At 45.1% G+C, this 26906-nt stretch overlaps 1 protein-coding gene and 1 long non-coding RNA gene across 3 annotated transcripts; one reads left to right on the forward strand and one right to left on the reverse strand.

Moving 5' to 3' along the window:
- Nucleotides 1-971: 971 nt before the first annotated feature.
- Dusp26 (dual specificity phosphatase 26) lies at nt 972-8286 on the reverse strand. 2 transcript variants are annotated; one of them, XM_005066596.4, is made up of 5 exons: nt 8034-8285; nt 7622-7770; nt 5898-6190; nt 3820-4034; nt 972-1786 (listed from the first exon to the last, which is right to left on the reverse strand). In XM_005066596.4, the coding sequence occupies exons 3-5, from the start codon at nt 6116-6118 to the stop codon at nt 1587-1589; spliced, it is 636 nt and encodes a 211-aa protein (XP_005066653.1). In that variant the 5' UTR covers nt 6119-6190; nt 7622-7770; nt 8034-8285; the 3' UTR covers nt 972-1586. The 2 variants fall into 2 exon arrangements, with proteins under 2 accessions (XP_005066653.1, XP_040587776.1); XM_040731842.1 differs by having other exon boundaries at nt 5898-6187; nt 7622-8286.
- LOC110340296 lies at nt 6444-15771 on the forward strand. Its single transcript, XR_002382077.2, has 4 exons — nt 6444-6829; nt 9301-9435; nt 10260-10426; nt 14170-15771. It is a non-coding gene; the product is annotated as an uncharacterized LOC110340296 (long non-coding RNA).
- Nucleotides 15772-26906: the final 11135 nt, after the last annotated feature.

Below are 26906 nucleotides of genomic sequence, written 5' to 3' on the forward strand. Positions count from 1 at the left end.
TTCCCAGCACCCACATGGCAGCTCATGGCTGTCTGTAACTTCAATTCCAGGGGATCTGACACCTTTACACCAATGCACATAAAATAAAGTTAAATAAATAAATAAACTTACAGAATAGAAACACAATCTGTGGAGGTGCCTTCCAACCTTAGAATTCTATGCTCTTAGTGGGACATACACTTCGTACGGAAGTGACTTGAGAATTTTTAGGATGTATGTTTGTGTGTGATCATGTGTGTGTGTGTGTGTGTGTGTGTGTGTGTGTGCTGTCTGTGTCTGTGCATGAGCGTGCTATAGCGTGCACACGAGACGAATGCCAGAGGACTTGTGGGACTTGTTTTGTTCCTCCCATTATGTGGATCCCAGGATCAAACTCAGCTCACAAAGCTTGGTGCTGCCTTTACTGGCTGCTGAGCTGTCTTGGTGGCTCATTATTTTTCCCTGCGCTTTCCACTTACACTTCTCTCTATCCTCTTTTCCCATTCTGACAGATATTGAGCACACTTTATTTTTTTGGCAAGAGTTGTGGTGGCGGTCTGGCATTTGAGATAACATGCTGTTCTTCCTGGTTGTCAAACCTTTATACGAAGCTTACTAAGGTTACACTCCTCTGAAGGAAACCTGGAAGGATTAAAAGCGAAAACAACTGTCCCTTAGTACATTGGCACCTGAAGTAGGACACTTAGATCTGATCTTGGTTTAAGATTAATATTCTGCTGTCTCGTCAGCCTGAGGGGACAGAGGACCCTATCCTTGGAAGACAGAAGACGTCTTTTTCTTGGGCAGGAGTCCCTAAGTGGTTACAGGCCTCAAGTTTTTGGACCTCTTCTGCCCCCTTGTGGAAAAGCTAAGAATAGCAACTGAAGATTTCAAAATGCCATGTAAGAATTGGTTGAGGGTTAGTGAGCCGGTGAGACTAGGTAGGGTTCCCAGGAAACAGTCACACCGTTAATGATGCAAAGACACTCTCCTCTTTTTCACGACTTTATTTTTTTGCTCCAGATGAATGGTTTTCAGCGAGAATATGGCCACCTAAGACACGGGTGTCTTCCACCAGTGTCCCCGAGCAGCTCCCTTGGGGTGTCATGTCGGTCCTCCCACACTTCTCTTCCTGGAGTTGTGGCTCTCGCACCACTCCGTCCCCGACTCCTTTTCTGCAACCTGTACATCTTCCTTCACAGTTCTGCTGCCGCATCCCTGACACCCCCCCAGCACTGCTCAGGTCCTGCACAGCTGCGGTGCTTTTGTTTGGAAAGTGAGAGAGGGGAACACTTGAACACAATGAGGGGAAGGGATTCTGAGTCGTCGGGCACGCCCTGCTGGAATCTGGTGCTGTCTTCATCACAGAGTCATCTTACAGCCCAGCTGCTTCCTTCCCGGGTCAACAGGCCCCACCTGCCACACTGCCCAACCTGGCTCTCCGTCCCCTTCCACAAAGAGTCACAGTGGCCTTGGGGCCCTCCCCGCTCCTGCCACTGGGGTAGGAAGGGTTGTGTATGGCCTTTCTAACTACCTGCCTCCTGGGTCTCCTCTTCCCAGCCGGGAGCCAGGAAACCACGCAGGAACCTGGCCTGATTCCCCTCCCATCATGCCTCTAGACCCTGCCGCAGCCTCCGGTCCAGGGCTAGAAGCTGCCTCAAGAAGCCCCGGTTGGGGATGATGCCACGGTGATCCTTGACTTTTTTGATGGCCTCCACAAGGGTGAAGCGGTGGTACAGCATGAGGTAGGCCAGCACCAGGGTGGCCGATCTGCTCACTCCTACAGCACAGTGAACCAGGATCTTCCCTGTGAAGGGGCAGACAAAGGGACATCTGAGAGATTGCCTGGTGAAGGCCTGGAGAGTCGGAAAGAGGCCAGCACGGCCAAGTGAAGAGACCGAGTTGGGTCAAGGGACACTGAGGTTGGAATGGGCGAGGATGAGTGGTGTTTAGAATGTAGATCCCGTGCTGTGTGATGACTCCGTGCAGAAAGGCATTTTCCATACAAGCCTGGAGACTTGAGTTCCAGCCTCAGAACTCATGGAAAGGTCAGAGAGACCTGACTCCACAGTGTAGACTCCTGATTTACACCCACACCCACACACACACACACACACACACACACACACACACACACACACACACACACGGGCACACACACACACACACACACTCAGTAGCAGAGCTTGTGCTCAGCATGAGCAAGGACCAGGGTTCAATCCGCAGCACTTCTAACAAGTAATGACGGCCTCTGGCTAAGGGGAGAGGTCTGGGCAGAATAGAATGGAGAAGGAATTCTGAAGCTTGGTGTCCATGAACTGAGTGACACTCAGGGGGACAGTCTCAGTCCTGCTGTCCATCGGAGCTTTGAACAGAGCAGGGTCTCCACTGACACTGGCTGGGCGCATCAACAGGAATCCTTCCGTGTTGAATTTACCTTGTCTTAGGTCTTCCCTAACCCTTCTTTTTGTGTGCCTGTGTATGGTATGGTGGATATATGTGCTCAGGGTGTGTGTGCATTTGTGTGTGTGTGTGTGTGTGTGTGAGAGAGAGAGAGAGAGAGAGAGAGAGAGAGCGCATGTATGCACGTGTAGATGGTAATATACAGGTGTGAGTGTGATTGTGGAGGCCAGAAGTTAATGTTGGGTGTTTCCTTAGCTGTTCTCCATTGTATTTATTTATTTATCTTTGACATAGGCTCTCTGGTTGAAGGTAAAGTTTGCAGGATAGGGCTAGACAGGCGGGCCAGCAAACCCCAAGGAGTTTCCTAAGTTTGCCTCCCTAGTGCTAAGAGATAGTGCCCTTGTATGGTGCGTTCTTTACCACCTGAACCATCCTCTCAACTCCTCCCTAATGCCTTTGTTGCTTTGATATTTGAGACTGGGTCTTGCTATGTTGATCAGGCTAAGCTCAAGCTTATGTTCAAACAGGGCCCCTGCCTTAGCCTCCGGAGTAGTTGGGACTATGGGCACACCCTACTTCTCCTTCCTTTTCTCCTTCCAGTGCTGTTTCTCGAAAACACTGACTATATTTTTATTTGCATATATGGTTGTTTCTTTTTCTTTTTCTTTTTTTTTTTTGGTTTTTACGAGACAGGGTTTCTCTGTATTGTTTCGGAGGCTATCGGTCCAGCCTGGCCTCAAACTCACAGAGATCCGCCTGCCTCTGCCTCCCGAGTGCTGGGATTAAAGGCGTGCGCCACCACTGCCCGGCTGGTTGTTTCTTGATATTCAGTGTGGACTGAGTCCCAGAAAACCTCCCTATTACTAACACCTGTGGCTGGTCAGTTCCCACATATAAAATGATACAGCATTTGCATAAACCCCTGCACACCCTGGTACAGTTTTGATCATCCCTGGATTATTTATATTCACTAACACAATGTGAATTCTCTGTAAATACTTGTTATGGTAGATTGTCCATGGAATAATACTTCCACCCCCAAATATTTTCTATCTGTGGTTGGTTGAATCCAATGATACAGAACCCGGCAATACAGAGGGCCAACTGCATTTTTTCCCTGATAACTAGAGCATTTAAAAACCATACTTAGTGTTTTTTAACGACAGGAAAGTATGGGAAATAGGGTTAAAAGTATAAAAGTTACGACCTCTTCATAACCTCAGTATCTAGGAGTAGCTTTTACTTTAAATGACGCCCTTATCACCTTTCAAACTACTGCCTTGAAAAAGATGATGGAGAGAGCATTTTCTTCCCTCAGCACCTAAGTTAGCTCTTTAGATCCTAAGCAGTCTGTCTTACTGCTAAGTCTTTGCTCCACGGTTGCATCCTGCAGCTTCTGAATGCCACGCCCCCTTTCCTTTCTGCTTTCTTTCCTACCTCCTGGCTGGCTCAGCGCCCGATGGATGAAGTCGGCGGCTGTCTGAAAGTGGATACTCATGTCAAAGGCGGGTGAGTCATGGGCCTCCACACCCAGGTAGCGGATGCCTAGTCCCTGGTAGGCCTCAGGGGTGCCTCTCCACCTGCTGTGCGAGGCATTGAGGACGTGGGTGATGCCCAGGCGACGAAGCTCACGGCGGTTGTTGGCCATATCCCTGCGTTAAAGAGAAGTTAGAAGGGGGTCGGGGAGGCCAAGATGCAAAGAAAAGTCATCCTAGATGCTGTTGTTGGCTGTGGGCATCCACTGTATTTACTAACGGCCCAGGACAGATGGCAGAGTGGGGTCTCAGCTTGTGAGCAGCGTTTGAGGGGTCTGGGAATGATCGTACTGGGGAAGAGAACTCTAAGGGCGTGGGGTTAAGATGACTGTAATCAAATACTGGGAGTGCTCGGAGGAAGTGGAATTTTCCTTGATCTGTAGGGCTCTAAAGGGCGGAACCAGGACGAAAGGATCCAGAAAGCCAATTTTGATTTCACACGAGGGTAGCAAGTGTCTATTAAGAGAGATCGAGAGCTGGCGAGAGGGTAAAGCACTTCAGGGAAGTCATTTTCCTGACTCCACGGTGTCCAGGCAGAGAGAAGTCCTCAGTGGACAGCCCGGGAACTGTGGAGGGGTGTGTCCATCAGGAGGGTTTGTGGGACCTGCTGCTATTTCAGGTCATAGCTAGGGCTATGGATGTAATTTCCTGGTAGGATGTGTTCTTACTTAGTTTGTTCAGTATTCTGGATTCAGTTCCCAGGGCCAATAAATGAGTGCAGGGACTGGAGAGATGGCTCAGTGGTTAAGAGCACTGGCTGTTCTTCCAGGGGTCCCATGTTCAATTCCCAGCTCCCACATGGCAGCTCACAAATGTCTATAATATGTAGTTCCATGGGATCCAATGCCCTCTTCTGGGGTTCAGACAGACTTACATGCAGACAGAACACCCATATACATAAAATGCACAAATAAATAAATGCATTAATTAATAAATAGGTCCCTGGTAATCTCTGGATTATGGGTCTGATATTCATTCCCCAACCCTCTACTGCTATATAAATTCTCCTTGACACCTGGTATCTCTTACGCTAGGGCACTTATTTACTGTGATCTGTAGTCACCTTCAGACATTCATCTGGTCCTACTCTAGCAGCTTAGTGGAAGAAACCACTGACAAGAAGGTCAGACTCTGGCATAGACAGACCATCTAGTGAAAACTCCCTACCTAGAAAGTCCATCAAACCCAATACACAAACTGCTGGCACTCCCGCTTCGAGGATGTGTGACCTTGGTGCAAATACAACTTTGCTGAGCTCCCCTCTCCTCATCTGTAACCCAGGGCGAGTGACCCCTTACCTCACAGAGATGCTTCGAGGACTAAGAAAGTGCTGTGCCAAAACCGAAAAACCAAACCTCACATATTAAGGAATGAATCCCCTTCGACAGCTCTCTCTTCATTACCTTTGACTGCAGTGGCTTCTCTTGGTCTCCCCTTCAGCTTTTGTTTGTTTATTTTGTTTTTGTTTTTTGTTTTGTTTTTCGAGGCAGGGTTTCTCTGTATTGTTTTGGAGCCTATCCTGGAACTTGCTCTGTAGACAAGGCTGGTCTCGAACTCACAGAGATCCTCCTGCCTCTGCCTCCCGAGTGCTGGGATTAAGGGCATCTGCCACCAACGCCCTGCTTCCCCTTCAGCTTTTTGCCTACTGTTCCTATCTTAGTGACTACCTTTTCTCAAAACCACGGCCCAATTGCTGGAAGGTCAGAACACTAGTCTGTAGTGTTGGCACTTCATACAAGCTCAACCAAGTACCATAATTTCCAAAACAGAGTTTCTCTGTCCAGAGTTGAGTATTTTAATAATTCCTCCCAAATCCCCCAAACCCTCCGGCTTCTACTCTTTATTCACGGATCTGTTCCCTTCAATCTTCAACCTGGAAACGGCAAAGTGAGTCACTGTCTGCCTGCCACTTTTCTCCTTGGACACACATGTACATACTCGGGCATGGTCCCCCCCCCCCCAGGGCCATCCATTACATACTGGTCTCCGAGGTAGAGGCCTGGCCAGACCTCGTCGCCATGGTTACAGGCTGTCTTGCCTGTGTAGAGGAGCCTCTCCAGCTCAAAGACGTTGAGGAAGGGATGGTGGGCCGTGGGCATCTCCTCCAGGGTCCCTCTAGTACGAACAGGGGATCGTGAGCTGCTGCGGGAGAAGCGGGCCATAAAAGTCATGGAGGCCCAGAGCCAGTTCCCAGGGCACATCTTCAAGGCGGCAGGAACCGTGTCCGCTGCAGGGTGGCTTGAGTGATGGTGGGCTCAGTCACCAGGTAGCTGCTGCCGGAAGCAAAGTGGTGTCGCGCATATTTGAGTGAGTTCAGAAACTGGGTCCTGCAGAGTAAGCCCTTAAGCAATAGAAGGCAAGGCTAGTCTAAGAGCTGAACCTCTCAGCTGCCCCTGTGCCTGTGGCTCACTCCACTAAGCTCTGGCTGTGGCACCCAAGGAGGTGGGAGTCACATGTCCTTGTTTACGGGAAGAAGGAGTTGCCCAGCTGCTGTTTCTCCTGCCCTACCCCCACTGCCAACAAACACAGAAACGCACACACATACATTAGACACTCCGGGGCTTCTACACACTGCTGGGACACTTGCCAGCCCAAATCTGGGTCTCATCTGGCTGGGGTTATAGGCAGGGCGTTCGGGGAGCCGGGATGGGGATAGGAGCGGTTGTAGAGCCATCTAAAGAGGATAACCAGGAAGATAACAGCAGCTGGGACCATGACATATGCCAGACATGCCTCCTGGGTGCCAGCGAGATGAAGCTTAACCCATCCCTGCCCTGCACGTCGCCAAGATAAGCTTGTCACCGGGAAGGCTATCGGGAGGGTGAGCGTGGGGACTGATGAAAAGAGGGAAAGTGAGTTTGCTGAATGGAAGAGCTGATGGAAGAAGGCTTCCAGTCTGTGCACACGAGCCTGTGAGTGGGAGCAGTGAGCCTTTGACTAAACCTCATCCCTAAGGAGAGAGGAGTCTGAGTCAAAGCAGGGTTGGAGCTTTGCGTCCGTCCGCGTCTTGTGGGGGTGGGGCAGAAGTGGGAGAAGCAAGGGGAGGGGGCTAAGAGATCCCACGGGCGCAGGGGCAGCTGAGAGTTCCAGAAATGTCGTCTTTGTTGCCGTTGACACCGAGGGAACCCGGACAGTACATGGAGCAGGGAGAGCAATGAGGGGCCTAGCAGCTTTGTCTCAGAGTACCTGTAGAGAGAGAGCCCTTGGGAAAGTGGGCTCTTGAGCTTGCTTTTGAGGCTTGCCCTACGACATCTGGGCAGACAGATGACCATGGGAGACCCCCCCCCCCTTGCCTTCACCTCCAGGTGTGGTCCTGCATTTTTGCAGGGGCAGGCGAACCTGCAGAATTCCATCCCATCCTCTTTGCTGCTGTCTGCCTTAGGGACCTCAACTGAATGTCCAGCAATAAGAAGCCATCTTGGCCCATGGCCATATGTTCAGTGATCCCATCCTACACACCCAGGCAGGCCTAGCTCTCTCTTCTCCCAGGGTCAAGAGATACCAGTCTCTCAGAAGACACCACAAACAAGGGCAGTGGGATTGCACCTAGTGAAGGACCAGTCCATATTCAGGAGCTCAGGGACAGGTAGGTATTCAAAGGCTGGGTTAGAAGTCGCACAGAAATCTAGCACTACAATTGACATCACCACCACCACCACCACCACCACCACCACCACCACCACCACCCCATCCCCAGCACTTACCTCTCCTCCTGGGGCTCAAAAACCCATCCTTTCTCCCCAGCAGCCTTCCTCAGAACAGACTCTGCTGCCTTAGTGATGATGAAAGGTAAGGAGCTGGAAGGAAAGCCCGAAAGCCGAGCAGGGAGCAGCTGTCCTCAGGACTTCTCCTCCTGGCGTGGTGGAGCCGGGCTCAGTCCGGAAAACACCCCAGGGCCTTCTCCAATGCCATTAACCCGCCACCAGAGGCTCTGGACCCTGCCCCCCTCCCTCCGGCTGCTGTCGCGGTAGTAACAGGTTCCTGGCTGTCACCTTAGCCCGGTGACTACCCAGACAGCCTGGCGCTGAGGAGAAGCGAGACGCAGAGAGGCGCGTGGCAATGCCCCTATGTCCCTGTCCCGCTCCTATCCCTGTCCCCTCGCCCACACGTCTCTACCTCCTGGTCGCGAGGGTCTCAGATCCCGAGGTGGCCTGCGGGCTCCCGCAGTCCGGCGCCCATGGCTCCCGCGCGGCCCCCGCCGCTGCGCCGCCGCCCTGGCGCGCAGGTGGATCGCAGCTATTTTTAAGCCATGACACGCACATGGAAGCAAGTTCCTATCGGTGTGCGCCCTGGTGACACCCAGGGACACCGTCTCGCGCAGCGGTTGGAGCCGCCACACCGCAGCGACACAGCCCGCCCCTGTTTACAGCCCCGCGCAGCCCCGCAGCCCCGCAGCCCCGCCTCGTCTGCTCGCCAGGGCTACTGCCCGGCAGGCCAATGGCAAAGCCTTGTGCAAGCCTTCTCAGGCAGGGTCTCCACACTGCTCGCTCTTCCCAGACAGAATTAATGAATTACACACAGGGCCTGCTCCCCTCATTTGCACACTCACTCTAGAGAACAATCCTCAGCCACCCTTACTGTTAATGGCGTTTGCCATATGCTAAACGCTTCACCTGTCTTAAGCGGGTTTTATACTCATCAGAGATATAGGAGGTGGATATGTTCACCTGCATTTTACAAAGGAAGAGACCGAAGCACAGAGAGGCTAAGCCCAGGTCACCAGCTAGGTATTGGTAGAGCTGAGCTTCACAGGATGGCAGCGAGACCCTGAAGTCTATGCCATGACCTGTCCCAGCTGAGCTTCCCACACAAGGAGTACGCATCTTGCATCTTGCGGCTCTTTCAAAACGCTATTTCGGCATGTTCAACACACCGTGCATTCTATTCACCCCTGAAGGAATTAATCTTCATTTCTTTCTCACAAGCTGTCTTTTAGTGGTTTTACCAGCACTTGCTTCTCTGTAGTCAGCACTAAGATCTGAAACATTCAGAGTCAAGGTCGGGGTTACCTTTCCTAAATGTCTCCCTCACTGCTTGTCTTAGGGTTTCTGTTACTGAGATGAAACACCATGACCAAAAGACAAGTTGGGGAGGAAAGGGTTTATTTGGCCTTATGCTTTCACAGTTCTACGTACAGTTCATCACTGAAAGGAAGTCAGGACAGGAACTCAAACAGGGCCGGATCCTAGAGGCGGGAGCTGATGCAGTCCATGGAGGGTGCTCCCCACGGCTTGATCTGCCTGCTTTCTTATAGAACCCAGGACCAGCCCAGGGACAGCACCACCCGCAATGGGCTGAGCCCTCCAGCATCAATCACTGATTAAGAAAACGTCTTCGCACTTGGCCTGTAGCCCAATCTTATGGAGGATTATTCTCTTTTAAGGTTCCCTCCTGTCAGATGACTTTACCCTGTGTCAAGCTGACACGGAACCACCTAGCACACTGCGGGCAGGGACCCATAATGAGGAACAAGGATGAATGCGAACACATGTACCATTGAGAAGCAGGCAGGAGCCAGGTAAGCAGGGGCAGGGCAGGTATGAAGGCAGGGTGAACCGTGCTTGAGGCTAAGAGTTGGAACATCCCCAGGTGTGAGAGTAGTTGAGACTGTATCCGAGGCCAAAGGAAGAAGCATCAGCCACAACACCAACCACCCCAAGTCTTGGGGACAGTTGGGCACCTCCCTAGGCTGCCCTTTGACCCTGTAGGCAGTGTATGTCCTGCCCGTTTCTTCTCTAAAGAAGCCGGCTTCCATTCCAACGTCCCCCATCTCTTCTTGTCCCCCTTTGTCATGGCGTTTTTCATAGAGATGAAATCTTCATCGTCTGGAATTACTAACCTCAAAAGTCTGAGATTTTAATTATTAGGCCCAGGAAAACTTTCCAAGAGTTACCATGAAATACGTTGTGAAATAGCACTTAATTTTGGGAGGTGGAGGCAAGAATATCATGAGTTTAAGGCTAGCCTCAGGTACATAATGAGGTTAGCCTGGGCTACATGAGGCCTTGCCAAAAAAAAAAAAAAAAGATGGCCTAGGGATGTAGGCCAGTTGGTAGAGTGTTTGCCTGGCATGAATATAATCCTAGCATTCAGTAGGATTAGAAGTTAAAGGGTTTTTTTTTTTTGACTCCATCGTAAGTTAGCTGTTTGTGGTTAGCTGTTCTCAATTTTGTTGCTGTTTCTTGTTCTCATACAGGGTCTTGCTTTGTAGCCTAGGCTGCCCTTGAACCTCCAAGCTTCCAGTCCCATCCTCCCAAGTGTGGGATTACAGGTGTATGCCACCATGTCTGACTCCCTTTCTCCAGTTTTTATTTATTTATTTACTTGTTTTTTTTTTACAAGATTTCTGCTTCAACCTTGCATTGCACTGTCCTCTGACATAGGATTTAAGTACAGCATGGATAACCAGGGCATCTGATGCTACAAGTCACTGGAGAAGCTCTTCATGGAGCAGCATCTTGATGAAGATGGTTCTCATGAGTCAAGCCAGGTGCTTTGGTGGTTTCTGTGTAAGTAGAAGGTCTGTGATGCTTTTGGGTAACAGCAATCTATAGGAAGAGTGGAGAGGAGGAAGGGAAGGGGAGGGCTATCGAGGAAAGAAGAGGGAGAAGGTGGGATGAGGAAAGAGAATCAGGAAAGAGAAGCAGCAAGAATTATGTCAGTCCCCTGGGCTTCACATATGTCAATTCACTTAACCCCACCCCCATTTTATATTTTTGGTTGTGAGCCTAGCCTTTAACGGCTGAGCCATCTCTCCAGCCCCCACCCCCATTTTAACCAGGTATAGTCTGCAGTGAATACTCCAGGAGTTTGATATTGACTGTGCCAAATAACCCACTCGCAGCTAGTTGGAGCCAGAGCACAGGCTCATCTTACTTAAAACTGTATTTCTTCAAGATTAAATGGAAGAACTACTTTTTATTTCTAATGGTTTTTCGGATCTGCTCTATTCCTGACTTCCTTGGTTCATGTATATTTCTATTAAAGGACCTAGGTCTACTTCATGTGCTTAAACCCCTGTTCCTTACTTATAGTGCAGGCTGTGAGTATATGAACAGAACAGAGGTGAAACAGAGGTTATTGGGAAAGGGATGGGGGCTGGTGTTGGCTCAGTCGGGAGTGGTGGCACACACTTGTGTGGTGGAGGTGGGAGGGTGAGGAAGAAGTCTGAGATAGTTCTAGGCTTTATTGTAAGTCTTATCTTAGACTGGGCTGTGAGGCCCTGTGTTAAAAAGAAATCCCTGTACTTGCAGGGGCAGTGGTGGCGCACAACTTTAATTCCAACACTCAGAAGGCAGAGGCAGGCAGATCTCTGACTTTGAGGCCAGTCTGGTCTACAGAGTGAGTTCCAGGACAACCAGTGCTACACAGAGAAACCTTGTCTTGAAAAACCAAACCAAACCAAACCAAACCAAACCAAACCAACCAACCAGCCAACCAACCAAACAAAACAACACCCCCCCCCAGTACTTGAATAGATAAATAGGGAGCAGATTTTTAAAAGGTTCTTGAAATAAATGATCTGCCTACCTGCATACTTAAACATTATATACAGAGGGAGGCCAATAAGAGTAGATTATTAACCGTCCCCCCCCCCACACATAAAGGCAGATAACAGTATATATTAAATAGTAATTATTACTGCAGTTGTCTGACTATAGGTGCATCTTAACATACACTAGTTAATTTAATCTCTTTAATTCTGTTTTACAATCAAGGAAACGGGTCCTAATCTGTGGTCATAAGCCTTTTTGAAAAGGCCATGAGCTAAGTGGGATTTGAGCGTGGACTTGATAAACCCAGGGTCATTTTAAACTAAAATCAGTCTCAAACCATTGTATTAACAGAAAACAGAACAACAATAGTTAACTGTGTCCAGCAATACTGTGCTGTGCTTTCAGCAAACTTCAAATTTCTCTTAAGAAATTAAAGGTTTTCATCATTCTCCAGCCTCTAGGCTGGTCTCTTCTGGGCGTGGCTCCCCAGTGACCTGATCTGTGGCGCGTGGTGGAATCTCTGCCTACGGGCCCCCAGCTATGCCTTTAAATCCCGCCCATCGGTTGAAGTCTGAAATGACCACAGACAGGTTGAAAGGGCACATTCACCTAAAAAGTCAAAGTTGGTTTTGCATCACCCTTTCCTTTTCCTTCTTTCTCAGCTTTTCCTGTGCATTTTTTCTCCTCCTCCCTGTTGATCTCCCGAAGATTAAACACATCTTACTACCAAGGATATTGACCTTCTGAAGACCAAACACTAGTGCAAAGAGCATTCCATGCTAGCACGCCTTTGTAGGAAAGACTCATGTGCCTCTAGTAGAAATCAACCAGGATTATTGTTTGCATATACAACAGCATATAAGGACCTGAAATAAACCAACTTCAGCATTAAGTAAAGTATGTATAATAAACATTTTGGAAAACGTGGAAAGTGTGCCAAATATAGAAAGGGGGTAAAGTCTAGCCATAGTGGAGTTAACAGATGTAATTGTATCTTGTTTCTTCGAATTACAATCACCAAATTCAGTCTACAGTTTGTAGCTAGTTTTAATTGTCAGTTTTATAAAGTAGCTCGAAACTGCCTTAGTAGCTTTATATGTGGTCAATTTTAATAAACGAGTCATACATGCTTGAAAAGAATATATGTGTGTGCATATACATATAAAATCGAATCTCTTTTTGGATTTCTATCATATCTTCCATCTGAGAATTCAGAACACTATGGGTCTTTTTTATCTTTGGTTGGGAGATTATTACCCACCTAGAGGTCTTGGTCAGCTGTTTTTTTCTGCCAGTTAAATCAAGAGACAGGAAAAAATCTCAGACACAGCAAGTAGTCATCCGTTCTCAACCTGTGGGTTGTGACCCCTTTGGGGGTTGAGTGACCCTTTCACAGGGGTTACCCAAGACCATCAGAAATATCAGATATCTACATTACCATTCATAGCAGTAGCAAAATTGCAGTTATAAAGTAGCAACAAAAATAATTTTATGGTTGTGGGTAACCACAACACAAGGGCCACAGCATTAGGTAGGCTGAGAACCACTGCAATAAGCAATGTTACAGGTAAGCACACACACACACACACACACACACACACACACACACACACACACACACACACACACAGAGCAAAGCACGGGGAGGGGCACACAAAGAGAACATTTCTCCCCTGGATGGCTCAGGGTTTTAAATGTTTTTGATGTCCTGGGATGATTCCCCTCCCCTTGTTTTGGAATGGTCAACTTAAACAAAGAAACAGCTGTTAGGGCCACAGTTTCAGGTATACATTTTAAAGACCAGCCCTCTTTTTTTTTTTTTTTTTTTTTTCCCGAGACAGGGTTTCTCTGTGGCTTTGTTGGAGGCTGTCCTGGAACTAGCTCTTGTAGACCAGGCTGGTCTCAAACTCACAGAGATCCACCTGCCTCTGCCTCCCAAGTGCTGGGATTAAAGGCGTGCGCCACCACTGCCTGACCAGCCCTGAACTTATTTGATCATCTGTAAAGTGGGAGAACCTATTGGTGGAAACAAAAGCCTGCCAGGCCTTTATCTCAGATCAGGAAGGAGAGGAAGAAGCTGGACATTTGAGATTTTTTTATTATCTATTGCCCTGCCCGTGGAGTCAGTCAACAGGAACCCTGGGGGAGGGAGTGAGAATGGGGGGACAAGAGACTCGAGAGACGGAGACAAGACAGGATTCTGATCAAGTCTCGTTTATTGAAAGTACCAACAGGGCTTAAGTAAGGCAGGTAGCAGAAGGGCTGGGGCACAGAAGTTTTCCTTGGCAGGGTGTGTTCCAAGGACACAAGTCTGCAGCTGGGGGAGTCTGGACTGCAGGCCAAGTGGCAGAAGGGTGTGAGAGCCTGGACTGCAGGCCTTGAAAATATGCTGTACAGGAAGATAAGCAGACACAGAGAAATAGAAATGTAACTGTTAGCCTCTAAGAATATAGTAGGAATATTAAGATGGCTTCTATTATGCTATTCTTATTTAGGGCCTTCCACAATCTATGGCCCATTTTCCTGTCGGTCTGTCTGTCCGTCCGTCCATCTGTCATCTGTGGGGGGGTGTCTGTCTAGCTCTTAGCATCTCATTAGAACTAAACTATGTTATGAAATACATGAAGTTCACATGAGTTATTTACTTTGATATTCAAAGAAATTTCAGGTAACAGTATGGGCTTCTGAATATTATGTTATAAAAGTGATTGATTTTTTTTTCATTTTGGGTCTCTCTGTTTCTCCCCGTCCTCTAGGAAAAGCTGGCTTTGGCAACCTCTGGGCAATCACACGGGCCTCTATCAGATGGTGTGAAAAGTCTTCTTCATATGACTACAGAAGAGCAAAGACAAGAACCTGAGCCATCTGCTTTCACAAAGCTCTGCCACTGAGAACCCAACCATCCATCCACACAGCCCTTTGTCTTAATTAGTATAACATTTCCATTCCAGGAGACTCTCCTGGAAGAAAAGACATCATCTTGCTTTTCTCGTTGAGAACGTATCTAATAACCCAGCCATGTTAGACAGCATCAGCTTAGAGTTTGCCTGAGACACTTTGAACTTAACATCTCAAAATTCCTACCTGGCTATTTTCACAGATCCTTGACCGTTGGTCTCAGTCCTCTAGAGTTGGTCAAGGATGCACACAGAGGGACCCATCTTACAGGAGGCTTCCAGTTCAAGAAATGTGACTTTGACAGAACTTCCTGACAGTTCTTGACCTCTCCTTATTACCTACCCTTACCTTGTGCTATGGCTAAAGTACATTTGACTCTCCTTCCAACTCACAGAGCAGTTTAAGTCCCAAAGTTTTATGTTAATGGAAAGGGGGGAACTTAATTCCGCTGTGGTGTTCAGAGGTGGGGCCTCTAAGAAGTGACTATAAGGACACAGAGGTAGAACTATTATGACTGGATCTTGGAGGCTTTCTGAGGAAAAGGGAGGAACACACTTTCTAACATGGTGTGGTGCAGCTAATGTGGCCTCCTTACCAGAGGGGCACCCATGAGTGTTTGATTCTTTCACTTCCAGAACTGTGCACAAAAATAATCCTCTGATATTTTATTATAGTAATAACAAGCTGAACAAAACACTTAACATTTATTTAAGCAGTAAATTCAGTTTTGTTTTATTTACAGATTGTGATGAAATATGTGAAGTTTATGCTATGGTGTCTTGGGATCGTTATCAATGAGATTTGGTTAAGATGAAGATTTCTAAGTGACCTAGAAACCACTTCCTTGCAGCCACTGGAGGGCTTTACAACTTACTGTGGACACTCATAAAGTGTTGGGCACTAACTTTTTGGCACTGAACTCCTTAAATGCAATGTTTTTCTTCCTTAAGAAACTGATTGATGCCAGGTGGTGGTGGCACATTCCTTTAATCCCAGCACTTGTGAGTTCAAGGCACCTTGGTCTACAAAGCTAGCTCCAGAACAACCAGGGGTACACAGAAAACCCCTGTTTTGAACCCCCCCAAAAGAAAAGGAACTGATTGCTTATAGAATCGATTTTAAAAACCTGCTTTATCTAGGTATGGTAGTCCTTTAATCCTGGTACCTAGGAAGCAGAGGCAAGTGATTTTCTGTGAGTTTGTGGCTGGTGTCAACATAGTGAGTGAGTTCTATTACAGCCAGGGTTATATATAGAGAGTCCGCCTCAAAACAACAACAACAAAAATATTTTATGTGTGCAAGTGCTCTGTTTGCATGTTTGTATGTACACTGTGTGTGCAGTGCCCTTGGAGGTCAGAAGAACCTATAATGTCAGTCTTGGGAAGTAAACAAGAGCAGCAAGTATTCTTTACCATTGAGCTATTCCATCATCTCCTAGAAATAGATTACATTTTTAAAAATTTTATTTGTGTAAGTGTTTTGCTTTCATGAATGTTTGTACACCATGTTCATGCCTGATGCCACTGGAGGTTAAAAGAGGGTGTTGAATCCCATGGAACTGGAATTATGATGATTATTATCATAACTATAATGACTATGAGTTACGTGGGTGCTGGGAATCAGACATGGGTCCTTTGGAAGAGTGGTCATTGCTCTTAACTTTGGAGTCAGCACTAGAATTACATTGTAAAAACAAACCTTAGTTTCGATGGAAGTTGACTTGCCTAGTAGTCATGTAACACTGGTATTTGCCCTGGCCTGTTCCTGGTCCTTTCCTCATTCAAATTTTACAGACGAGTTCATTGGGGAATATTATGTGTCCTAAAATGAGCCTACACTTGCCCAGAATGCTGAGTTAAGCCTACACTTGCCCGGAATGCTGAGTTAAGTTTCTTCCCAGACCAAGAGTCTGGGGACAATTTTTTTCCAAGTCACTTATGTTATGAAACCCTTAAGAAGAATGCCCACTCTCATGTCTTGTTCCAACTCTAAGACTCTAGTTCTTGAAACTTTTGGACTTCTCAGCCAGAAGGTCAGAGTCCTGTGTCTAAGAGGCAAAGTGGCATTTGGGATTGTGAGTCCCTGGATGCAGGTGACAGTTTCAACCTGAGTGAAGTGCCTCTGGGCCTCATTTCTGTTGCTTTCATCTATTTATGTTGTAACTCAAATTTGAATGCTCATGTTTTTTAACTGCCATAGTTTCAAGAAAGATATTTTCAAAATAATGTGATAGTCTCTGGATGGTTGATATGAAAATATATAAGTCATCCATGACAGCAAATGTGAGTAGCACTCAGTGGTCTACATTGTTCCTCAGGTGTGTGAAGAAGCACCTAGAAAAAAATTCTGATTCTGAAACCTCTTCCTCAAGCCCAAGTTCAAAGAAAACCTCAATAACAAAACAATATCTTAAGCTTTACAATTTTTCTGTATGAGTCTGTGTGGATATATGCGATAGGGTCAGAGGACAGCCTTAGGAGTTGTTCTTCAGTTTGTCTTTCGAGATGGGGTCTCTCACTGGCTTAGGACTTGCCAAGCAGGCTAGAGTTGGTGGCCAGGGAACCTCAGGGATGCTCCAGTCTCTGCCTGCCTCGTGCGCTCTACCTGTGATCACAGGGTATGCCATCGCATCCAGCCCTTTTCTACTTGCAAGGCAAGCGCTTCACCAAGGGGGTACATCCTTGGCTCCACATTGCTTTGAGATCTCCCCAAACAACCACAAACCTGGCAGCCTTTATTCCACCCTGTGTTCCTCAAATTCCATCTGTCCCAGTTTCTCCCTCTAATCTGTCCCCTTCCCCTCCTGCATGGACAGAAACCCTCGAAGATCAATTGCTCTTAAAATTAAACTGCTCCTTCAACAAGGAAAAGTCTTTATACTTGATTTTGAGCTCTTATCTCACTCTTAGCGGAGAGCTAGTGTCAAAAGCTTTAGAAAATCTACACAGGATAGAGAGAAATTTGTAGAGAAAAAAACTGCTTGAAATGGTGTTTCTAACATGGAAAATTACAGCCCATCTTTCCAGTGTCTGGAGTACTCATTTTACTGGGACCGGTATTAAAGATCTTTTCAAAGCCTGTCATACTTGGATACTCAGTGTCCAATATTCAGAAATATGAAATTCAAAGCAGCAAAATTCTTTGCGACTCCTGCTTTTTATGACCTATGGTATTGTTTTTAATATTAAGATAACTACTTCTGTGCCTTACTAACTTGGAGCGTGAGTTAACAACTGGCTGGCACATAGGTGCCCAAATATACCACCTCCAAGTCTAGACTTTATATGAGAAGACAAGTCAGATATTTTAAAGAAACTCCTGAGATATACCCAGTCCTTCCTCAACAGGTAAGAGTAGTCTTTTCTTCCTAAACAATAGCTGCATGATTTAAAATCTGGAAACCTGTTTTTTTTTTTCAGAAGTAGCAGGATGGTAGCCCTGGAGTTGTGATGGACAAGTCACTCAAGTACAGCAAACACATTAGTGCCACAGTGAGACTCTAAAGGCGATGTGGTCATTTAATAATGATTTCCAGCTTGGCAAGAGGCAAGCCCCTGGGCACAGCAGTGAGGGGTTGCTTAGATCAGGTTAGCCCCTGGACATGTCAATGAGGAATTTTCTTGATTACGTTAATTGAAATGGGAGACCCATCCTAAATGTACACCCTTCCTCCCACAACCCAGCTGTTAGGAAGCACGTGGGGAAACACTTTTGCTTTTCATTTGCTATCATGAATCCTGCTGGTGAGTTCATCTACTTTGTTCCTGCTGCTGCTGCTACCCTCCTCGTCCCTCTTGCTGTCTTATTTTCCTGACATTAGAATTTAGATTGTGTGGTCTTCTACGATGGACCAGAGACCAGTGGTCTTTGGGAACCCTCTATGCTTTCCGCACCCAGCCTCATTTACTGATCAACTGCTGGTCTCTCAGTCTCTCCGGTGGCCATATTGAATTTATGGTACAAAAAAATTATTGACCATTCTCTGTGACCTGGATAGGAACATGCTACATAGGCAATCCATCGCGGCTTCCTGAAGAGTCTCTGTTGCTACCAGGGCCTATTTAGACCTCTTACTTTCTCCACTATGGTAAAGAGATCACTAGATGACTTAAGTCAAGGACAAAAAAAAAAGAGTGAGTCTTGACTCTGCTTTAAGAGCTCTATCTTATGCACATGAGGAGAAGAGTCCAGAAAGGTAAAGAAAACTTAGGAGGCAGCAACCTAGTTAGATCATGCCCATCAGCTGTGGAAGTCCACCGGGAGATGCGAGAACTTGGGCAGGCAATGCTACAGAATCAATGCCTTGGGTTTAATTCTTTTCCTTCGTATGAGATGCTTTTAAAATGGAGGAGTGTGAACTCATATTTCTGCAGACTTCTGGAACACATTCTCAGTAATACAAATAGAGATCTGAGAGACGAAGAAAGTCTTAAGAAAAGTCAGATCACTCAGCTAGGAACACCAAATTTGGTCTTGTAGGCTCTTCAGGTTACTTCCAGTGTGGGCTTGGAGCGAGAAGAGGGGCAGATGTGGGCTTCCTATGGAGGAGGTGGACTGCAACCAGAAACATACTAAAATAATTAGTATGTTTATTTGTGTTGCTATGTTCAGATGTGTGATCTCTGGGGTGTTAAGTGTTGAAGAACAAAGTCATGTAACAGAGAACACAAAAACAATGCAACAGAGAGCCCAACAACAAGAACAAGAAATTCTGATGCTCAGGGAAGTTGCAACAGATAACATCAGATTGTTGGAGGGTAAGTCGTATTTCTCAGGAACTTTCTTTTTGATTTTGTGGTGCTGGAAATTAAGCCTAGGGCTTGTGTGTGCTGGACAAGTACTCTACCACTATATGCCTCACTTCTAAATATGCTTATTTTTGAGACTGGGGCTTATGAGATTACCCACACTGGGCTCAAGCTTCCTTTATTGCTCAGGCAGCTTTGAATTTGCCTCAGCCACCTATGCAGCTGGGTCTGTGCCACTAGGCCAGACCTCGAGAACTTGATATATGACTCTGATAGTTCAACTAGTAGTAAGGATCTGGATGGGTCATAACCTGGATATTGGTGGTTTGTCCTTTAGCTCAGGATAAGGAATGACCAGAAGGGAACAAGAGAACCCAAAGCTACTTACTCCACAGCTTCCTGTGTGCTGGCATGTCTCCACTAGTCCACTGTCCCCATTAACATGACTTCACAATCCCAGGGGCTTGCCCAGATATGTCCCATAGCTTCATTGTTTATTTTAGGAACTCATCAAAGACCCAGCAGCTCTACAAAGCATCAATTTATAGCATGCGTCCAACTCTCTGAATGTCTCATCTCCATTTCCTCGATTTGCTTTTGCCACAAAACTTACACTATTATATCGCAATGACCACAATTCTTAATCAAGTCCTTGCATCGATCCACTTTACCTAAATTTGAAAATTTCAGTAAGTTGGGCCTTGTTCTGCCTTTTTGGGGACACTGTCTACCATGTTAGTATTTACTGTCGCTGTGACAAGGAATGAATTGAGCATCGTGTTTTCATGATTTTTTTTCTGGTGACATCTGGGAAGGCGGCATTCTATTAGCACTAAGAAGAAACCATTAGGCCAAGAAAGAGGGAAAGCAGATTTCATTATTTAAAAAAAATGGGGGGAAATAAACCTCATCAGCAAAATCATGCTAGAAGACATTGAGATAATATCATCCATGGTGCTGAAGAAACATAATTGGGAACCCAAATTTCTAAACTCAGGCAAAATGTCATTTACAAGTCAAGGAAAAGTATACTTTTTTAAAAGACACCCAAACACTTAGCCATTTTCTACCAATAGTCTCTTAGAAAAAGAACTACTAAAGAAGAAGAAAAATAACTGAGAGGGAACTAATAGAGTAAAGAAGAAGCAAGAGTATGCAAAAGGATTGTTTAAAAGATGCTGGGACATTTAAATAAATATTGAGCATAAAAAATTAGAATAGCAATCACTTTCACATAGTTTCAAAAACCAGCTGGCATGCTTAAAGATAGTAGATTAAAAATAAGCATTTTAATTCTGCTTCATTCTAAAACCCTACAAAAAGGAGAATAGATTATGGAATAATAAGACCTAAGACTTACTCGATGAAAAGCACAGGAAATACTTTAAATAATTGTGAACTGTTGGATACTAAAAAGCAGGAGGCAAGTCAAGTCCAACATGCTGACAATCTGATTTTCTCCACAGAACATCCAAAAGGCCAGAGAAATGGCAGCACTAGAGGCCCGTAAGCATGAGGATGCACTAAAGTCCCAGGTCTGACTGCAAAGTCTGCTCAAGCTGAGCCCTCGCCTCTCTTTACCACTCTCCTTCCCACGGGAGCAGCACCTTCCTCGAAGAAGGACACCTTGACTGGGGCAAAGCCAGGGATATCTGAGCACCTTGGGACGTTCTAAAAATAGAGCTGGTTAGTCAGAAGGTCTCATCTCGGTGACCAACTACCTGAATAAACAACTTGGGATGGGAAAGATTCATTACAGCTTCACTATTCTGAGATGTCAGTTCATAGTCCCTAGCAATGCTGACTGAAGGTCGATGGTGTGGGACACCAAGGAGGCGGGGCCTTCGGAGGGGAAGCCTGTTTGCCTCATGACTGCCAGATAACACTTAAAAATGAAGGGAACCAGATTAAACCTTCAAAGGCATGCATTCCTCCCTGTCCCAGGAATCCATTTCCTTCACCTAAGTCTCACTTCCAAAGAACACTAGCTGGGAGATCAATCTTTCATTGAAAGCTGGAGCCTGTTAGAGATAATTGACTGAAAAACCACAAGGTCCTTCACTGTAAGTCTCCAACACCCCCAGACACTACCATTAGATTATGAAGCCATCGAGGAATTACTCCAGTGAATAGACCAGAGCCCTCAGCACATAACTACATCCTCAAAGTCTACCAGCTGGAAACCAAGCCTTCAATGCGTGAGTCTGTCTGGGGCATTTCATATTTAAATCATGACACAAAGGTTATTGTTAACAACTTGATTGCTTTATATGATAAACCATAATATAATAAAATAAAACAAAGGTATCCAGTAACAGGACACCCCAAAGGAAAAGGAACCTCTAATGTTAGACTGAAATAGACCCTGGGGTGATAGCTCTGCACATCAGCCCCTTATTAAAAGATTACTATTAATAATATTGAGTAATAACCATGCTGAGTAAGTGGAGATATGGACAACTGGAAAACAGTGTAAAGTCTGAGTTAGTAAGCTATTCCCTGAAAAGTAAGAAAACCAAACAAAAAACAATGGTTAACTGAAGGGAAACAGAGAAAAAGGAAAAGTAATGTCAGGACATGGTTCAACTCTGAACAATGGCACACTCTTTCAATATCCTAAACCTAGCAAACTCAAAATTATGATATGGCCGTATAATAAAATAGAGAAAGATGTATGCTTGTACTTACTTTTAAAGTTTATTTCATTTGGGCTGGAGAGAGGGCTCAGAAGTTGGGAGCACTTGCTACTCTTGCAGAGGACCTGGGTTTGGTTCACAGCTCCTACATGGCAGCTACTAACCATTTATAACTTGTATCTCCAAAGGATCTGAATCTGGCAAGCAAGCCTGACTATATCTCTTCTGGCCTGTAAGGTCATTGTATGCACGTGATGCACAGACACACATACAGGTAAAACATTCACACACACACGTATACATTTAAAAATTATGTGATGATGATAATGACAACGTTGTATGTAAGAGATAAAAATGTGGCACAATGCATGTGTGCAGGTCAGAGGACAAACCTGTGGTTTCAGATTTCTCTTTCTACCAGAGAGTAGGATTGAACTCACATAGTCAAGCTCACTTGCAAGTAGTTTTACTCAGAGCTATTTCCCTGGCTCTGCTTGCATATTAAACAAAAGCAAATCATCAGTTTTTATCTTTTAAAAACCTTTATTTTCCCGTGTGTGTGTGTGTGTGTGTGTGTGTGTGTGTGTGTGTGTGTGTAAGAGAGAGAGAGAGAAAGAGAGAGAGAGAGAAGGTTATAAGAGGGAGCTGGTTCACCTGGACATACAGGGGGTCCCGAGTCACTGATGGTGGTGGTGTGTGTATGTGTGTGTGTTGGGAACGGAACTCCTGCCCTCTCCAAGAACAGCAAGTCTTTTAACCACTGAGCGGTCTCTCTAGCTCCAGTCCCCAGCTTATAACAGCTCAATATAAAGTGGGAAATTCACAGTATTTAGAAATGAAAAATCAAAAAAGAGCAATCTGATCACATGGAGAGATACATAGCAAACAAACGTGGAGAGAACACCTACAATTCATCAATCTGTCTGCTCCAGGTGGTGGGAAATGGGGAGAACATACAGAAGGTTGCCCTTTTATGTACTAGATGAGGCAGAATCCATTGCATCTTTAAACTGTGTGTGCTATGTGATTGATGTAAGAGTGTTTAATGTTATATTCAAAGTGCTTACAATAATAATAATAGATATAATACGACTTGTGTATCCCTTTGCCTGTTTGAAAAAATGGGACATAGTCTTGCACATCTGGAAGATAAGCACTTGGGAGGCTGGGACTACAGGGTTACTCATTGAAAGCCAGCTGTGGCTACATAGCAAAACCCCACATCAAAAATAAAACACAACAAAAGCAAGAAGTGAAAATCCTTGTCTTGTTCACAGAGAGTAAAAATGTCACTTAAATTTAGACTTTAACTTTCAGATCAACAGAGCTTAATGGAGAGAATAAAGAACACTAGATAAACTCAAAGGCAGAAGAAGATAGCATATAAATAGAGAAGATAAAATAAGATGGGGCAAGGTAATTTAAATGTATCGTATATAGCATATAATACACACAGACTAAGTGTATAACAGACTATAAGATCCCTATAATGGATGTGTTCTTTACCAGTGACCCTGAGACATTGTGCCTTGTGAGCCCATTGGGATACTCGCAGCCTGGGTTAGTGCAAAGTTGGAGGTGATATGGAAACATTTTGAAAGAGGCTTGCAACTTTGCTGTAAATCTGAAATTATTTCAACACTCACAGTTAAAAAAATAAATCTCCTGTTGCCCCAGAGCAATGAACCCAATCCGTAGAGCACATTTTTATCTGGATGCCACATATGGATTATTGTTACTCTCACATCCTTATCAGAGCATTTTCACCTTTTAGCAGATAGCATTCCAACACGATTAGTTTATCCTTTTAAATCTATAGGAAATGAAAGGAAGTGAATCAAAAGTCTGGAGCGATGATGCTTAGCAGCCTAACAGCAAGGGATGGAGCTTTTAAGGGAAAGACTTAAAAACTAGAAAGAAGACATTTTTAATTCTAAGGACTTCATGATCCCCCAGGCATTGCTGTTCCACGGTGTTGCAAAATATTTGAATGCATGAGTTAATGCCGGCTAATGCATGGATCTATGTAAACTAATTGGAGCGGGACAAATATTTCATCTTAGGTTTGTGTTGTCACACAAAGGGCAAGTTCTATTATTCCCAGGAAAGGAAGATAGCTTATATCATGTTGGGTGAAGAGTATGCAGAGATAGGTAAGTCTGATGCCTCCCAAGATCCATGATAAATGTAGACAGCTCCACGCCCGTTGGGTTGAGTTGCTGATGCTCATGGGTTGTGGTCTGCCAGGATACTTGTCTCGGTGGCTAGTGTGACCCTGTGGACATGGTGGTTCATATTTGAAGTCAATCATACATTGACTATCCCAAATGGTTTATAGATAGTTGAGGGAGCTAGAGGAGACAGAAGACGAAGGAAGCAGAAGGAACACATGCACTCCACATCCTGGCTTTCTTCTCAGTCATGAGGTAAGAGAAAGGCTGCATTTTTGGCAAAGGATCAGTAGAGACAAAGTGGGAATAAATGAAGAAACATGGGGTTCTAGCGTCTACCCTATGTTCACTGTCTGTGACAAACCACTATCTTATTGAGTCTATCTTCTCCATAAAAAGGATTAATATTCTATTCTGCCTTGACCTCAGAGGGCTGTTCTGAGACAGAATGGCAGAGGACATGTGTGCTGTTCAAGCAGGGACTCAGAGTTAGTTGCTGATTCCTTGCCTGCCTGTTGCAGGATATTTGAGCACACTGTGACACTCTGAGAGTGTTCAGTAACGCTTACCTTGAATCAGGGGGTGGAACCGGTGACTAACCGACCGGAATTAGCCATAGAGAAGTCAGCAGTTTGGATGGGGAAGATGCACAGGAAGAAAAGGATGGGGACTTGGGTTTGACGCTTCCTTTTGGTTTTGGAATGAGTGAAGAGATGAGTCTCTTGCTGTGCCTCTGGCCAAAAAGTAAGGCCAGCTGGTTGCTTCTCAGATTCTTTGATCTAGCAGGCTTTCACCCCCATGTCTGACTTCTGAGTCTTTGTTGGTAAACAGAAGGACGGAGACTTAGTTTAAACCTATACATGGAAGCCAAGGCAGAACCAGGGCTGTGGACTGGAAGGCTCCAAGAGGCCGTGTCACTGTGTGGGTCATGAGGACAGCAGATGGTAATTAAAATGTCAGTAGATTCATGTGCAGCTGCTCAGTTGACAGAAGAATATCACCCGAGTGTTTCTAAATCTTATTTTGCTCATTTATATTGTGAATTGATCATTTTTCTTTTTACATGAGGAATAAAGATGAGGCATGCAAATTCAGTCATAGAACCTGGTTCATAGTGAGGCTGTTTTACCTGCACTATTGCACTATGTGTAAGGATTTGCATACTAGCTTTCCATGAAGACTTTTGGTCATTCATCCCTTTGTATTCTGTTTGTATTCACATGGCATGTGTATGGTGTGTTTTTCATTTTTCTTTCCTTTCTTCTTTCTTTTTTCTCTTTCCTTCTTTCTTTCTTTCCTTCTTTCTTTCTTTCTTTCTTTCTTTCTTTCCTTCTCCCTCCCTCCCTCCCTCCCTCCCTCCCTCCCTTCCTTCGTTCCTTTCTTCCTTCCTTGTGTTGGAGCCTGAATGCACACTTTCACACGCATCAAGCAGATGCTTTCCCACTGAGCTGCGCCACAGCTCTATGTATAATTTGAATTTTCTGTCATCCAAATTAGCATGAAAGAACCCAGAGAAGTTATCATGGATAATTTGAGGAGGTCATGTATGCTGGCTACATTTTCTGAAATGAGAATCAGAATTTATAGTGTGGAAGTATTAACAGGGGTGTCTGGACAGGGCATTTGACACTGAATGGCCTCAGAAAAGATGGGGAGTAAGTAAAACACCAGACTGTGGGTGAGAAGAGAGAAAAGAGACGGAGCAGGAATTCACTTTGCAGCCACTGGAGGTTGCTCTGGCTTTTCGTATAAGTAGCTGTACACAGCAAGTGAGCTTTACCAGACACAAGGAGCCAACAAAGGAGGGGACTCTGGTGTGGAAGAAGGAAAGAGGACAGCATGGTCTTGGCAGGGCAGGGATGGGACAAGAAGAGGCTTCTCCTCTGAAAACAAAACCATTTCTGCATGGGGTCGTAGGTGGGCTTCCCATGTGACACATGAACTTTCTAGAAATTCATTTTCTCTCTAATTAATGAGCATAAAGGAAAGGTGAGTGCTTCTGGGGACAACCTATCAGACCCACACTGAGGTGCAAATGATTTACATCAGGATGTTTCCTGAGAACAAACTTTGATAGGGGCAGAGGCAGGAAATGAATCTGCTTCCTTCTGGAAACCTGTTTCTAATTACCCACGTTTCTATTAAAAGAGAAATGTAAAAGATTATTGAGAAGATTTATTACTCTTATTCCCATAATCCAAAGATAAATTCTGCTGAATTGTTGAGTTTATTTTTTGTTTTACTAGGCATGTAGAATAAATTCATTTCTGTTTGACACTGGGAGTGTAGAATAAATTCATAAGACAAAATATTTGGAAACAATATTAATTTTTAAACTCTAGCCTATCAAATATTTATTGTTTAGACCTTAGCAGATATGTAAAGATGGAAGAAGGGTCCTTCATTATTTTACCTTCCATTCTTTTTTGTGTGTATAAATATGCATTTTAATACTTATTAAAATGTTTGTTGTTTATTTCAAAACAACTGTAACTCATAATCTTTATCATGAAACTTTGTTAAAATACAAAACCTTGATCATAAGAAAATTCGGAAAGTGCTACATTAATTCATTTACTTCTTTATATTACAAAGCATGATTCTCTACATTTTTGATGATATAGCTGCTTTTAAGTCACCCAGGGTCCTTTAAGTAATTCCTCATTTATACTCTTCCAAACACAATTCATTTATTTTTATTTTAAGTATTTTGCTTGCATGCATGTATGTGCAACACAATTGTGCCTGGTTCTTGGGGAGCTTAGAAGAGGGTATAGGGATGTCAGAGTCTTTGAACTGGAATTACAAATGATTGTGAACCATCATGTGCTAAGAAATGAACCTGGGTCCTCTGTGATAGCCAGTAAGTGTTTTTAACCACTGAGTCACCTCTCCAGCCGTCAATACTCTCCCAGCAACCTCCCACCCCAAGACAGGGTTTCTCTGTGTAGTCCTGGCTGTCTGTAGACCAGGCTGACCTCGAACTCAGAGATCCACCTGCTTATGTCTCTGGAATGTTGGGATTAAAGGTGTGTGCTAC

This window comes from Mesocricetus auratus, unplaced genomic scaffold, assembly GCF_017639785.1.
Source record: "Mesocricetus auratus isolate SY011 unplaced genomic scaffold, BCM_Maur_2.0 Super-Scaffold_100026, whole genome shotgun sequence".
NCBI classification, from domain to species: Eukaryota; Metazoa; Chordata; class Mammalia; order Rodentia; family Cricetidae; genus Mesocricetus; species Mesocricetus auratus.

Excerpts from the sequence above, each read along its gene's own strand:
- Dusp26 (XM_040731842.1), bottom strand. The coding sequence starts at position 6,118 with ATGTGCCCTGGGAACTGGCTCTGGGCCTCCATGACTTTTATGGCCCGC. Across the intron at positions 4,035-5,897 it reads GGCCTCTACCTCGGAGACCA|GGATATGGCCAACAACCGCC; the intron begins GTATGTAATGGA and ends TCTTTAACGCAG. Across the intron at positions 1,787-3,819 it reads GGCGCTGAGCCAGCCAGGAG|GGAAGATCCTGGTTCACTGT; the intron begins GTAGGAAAGAAA and ends GCCCCTTCACAG.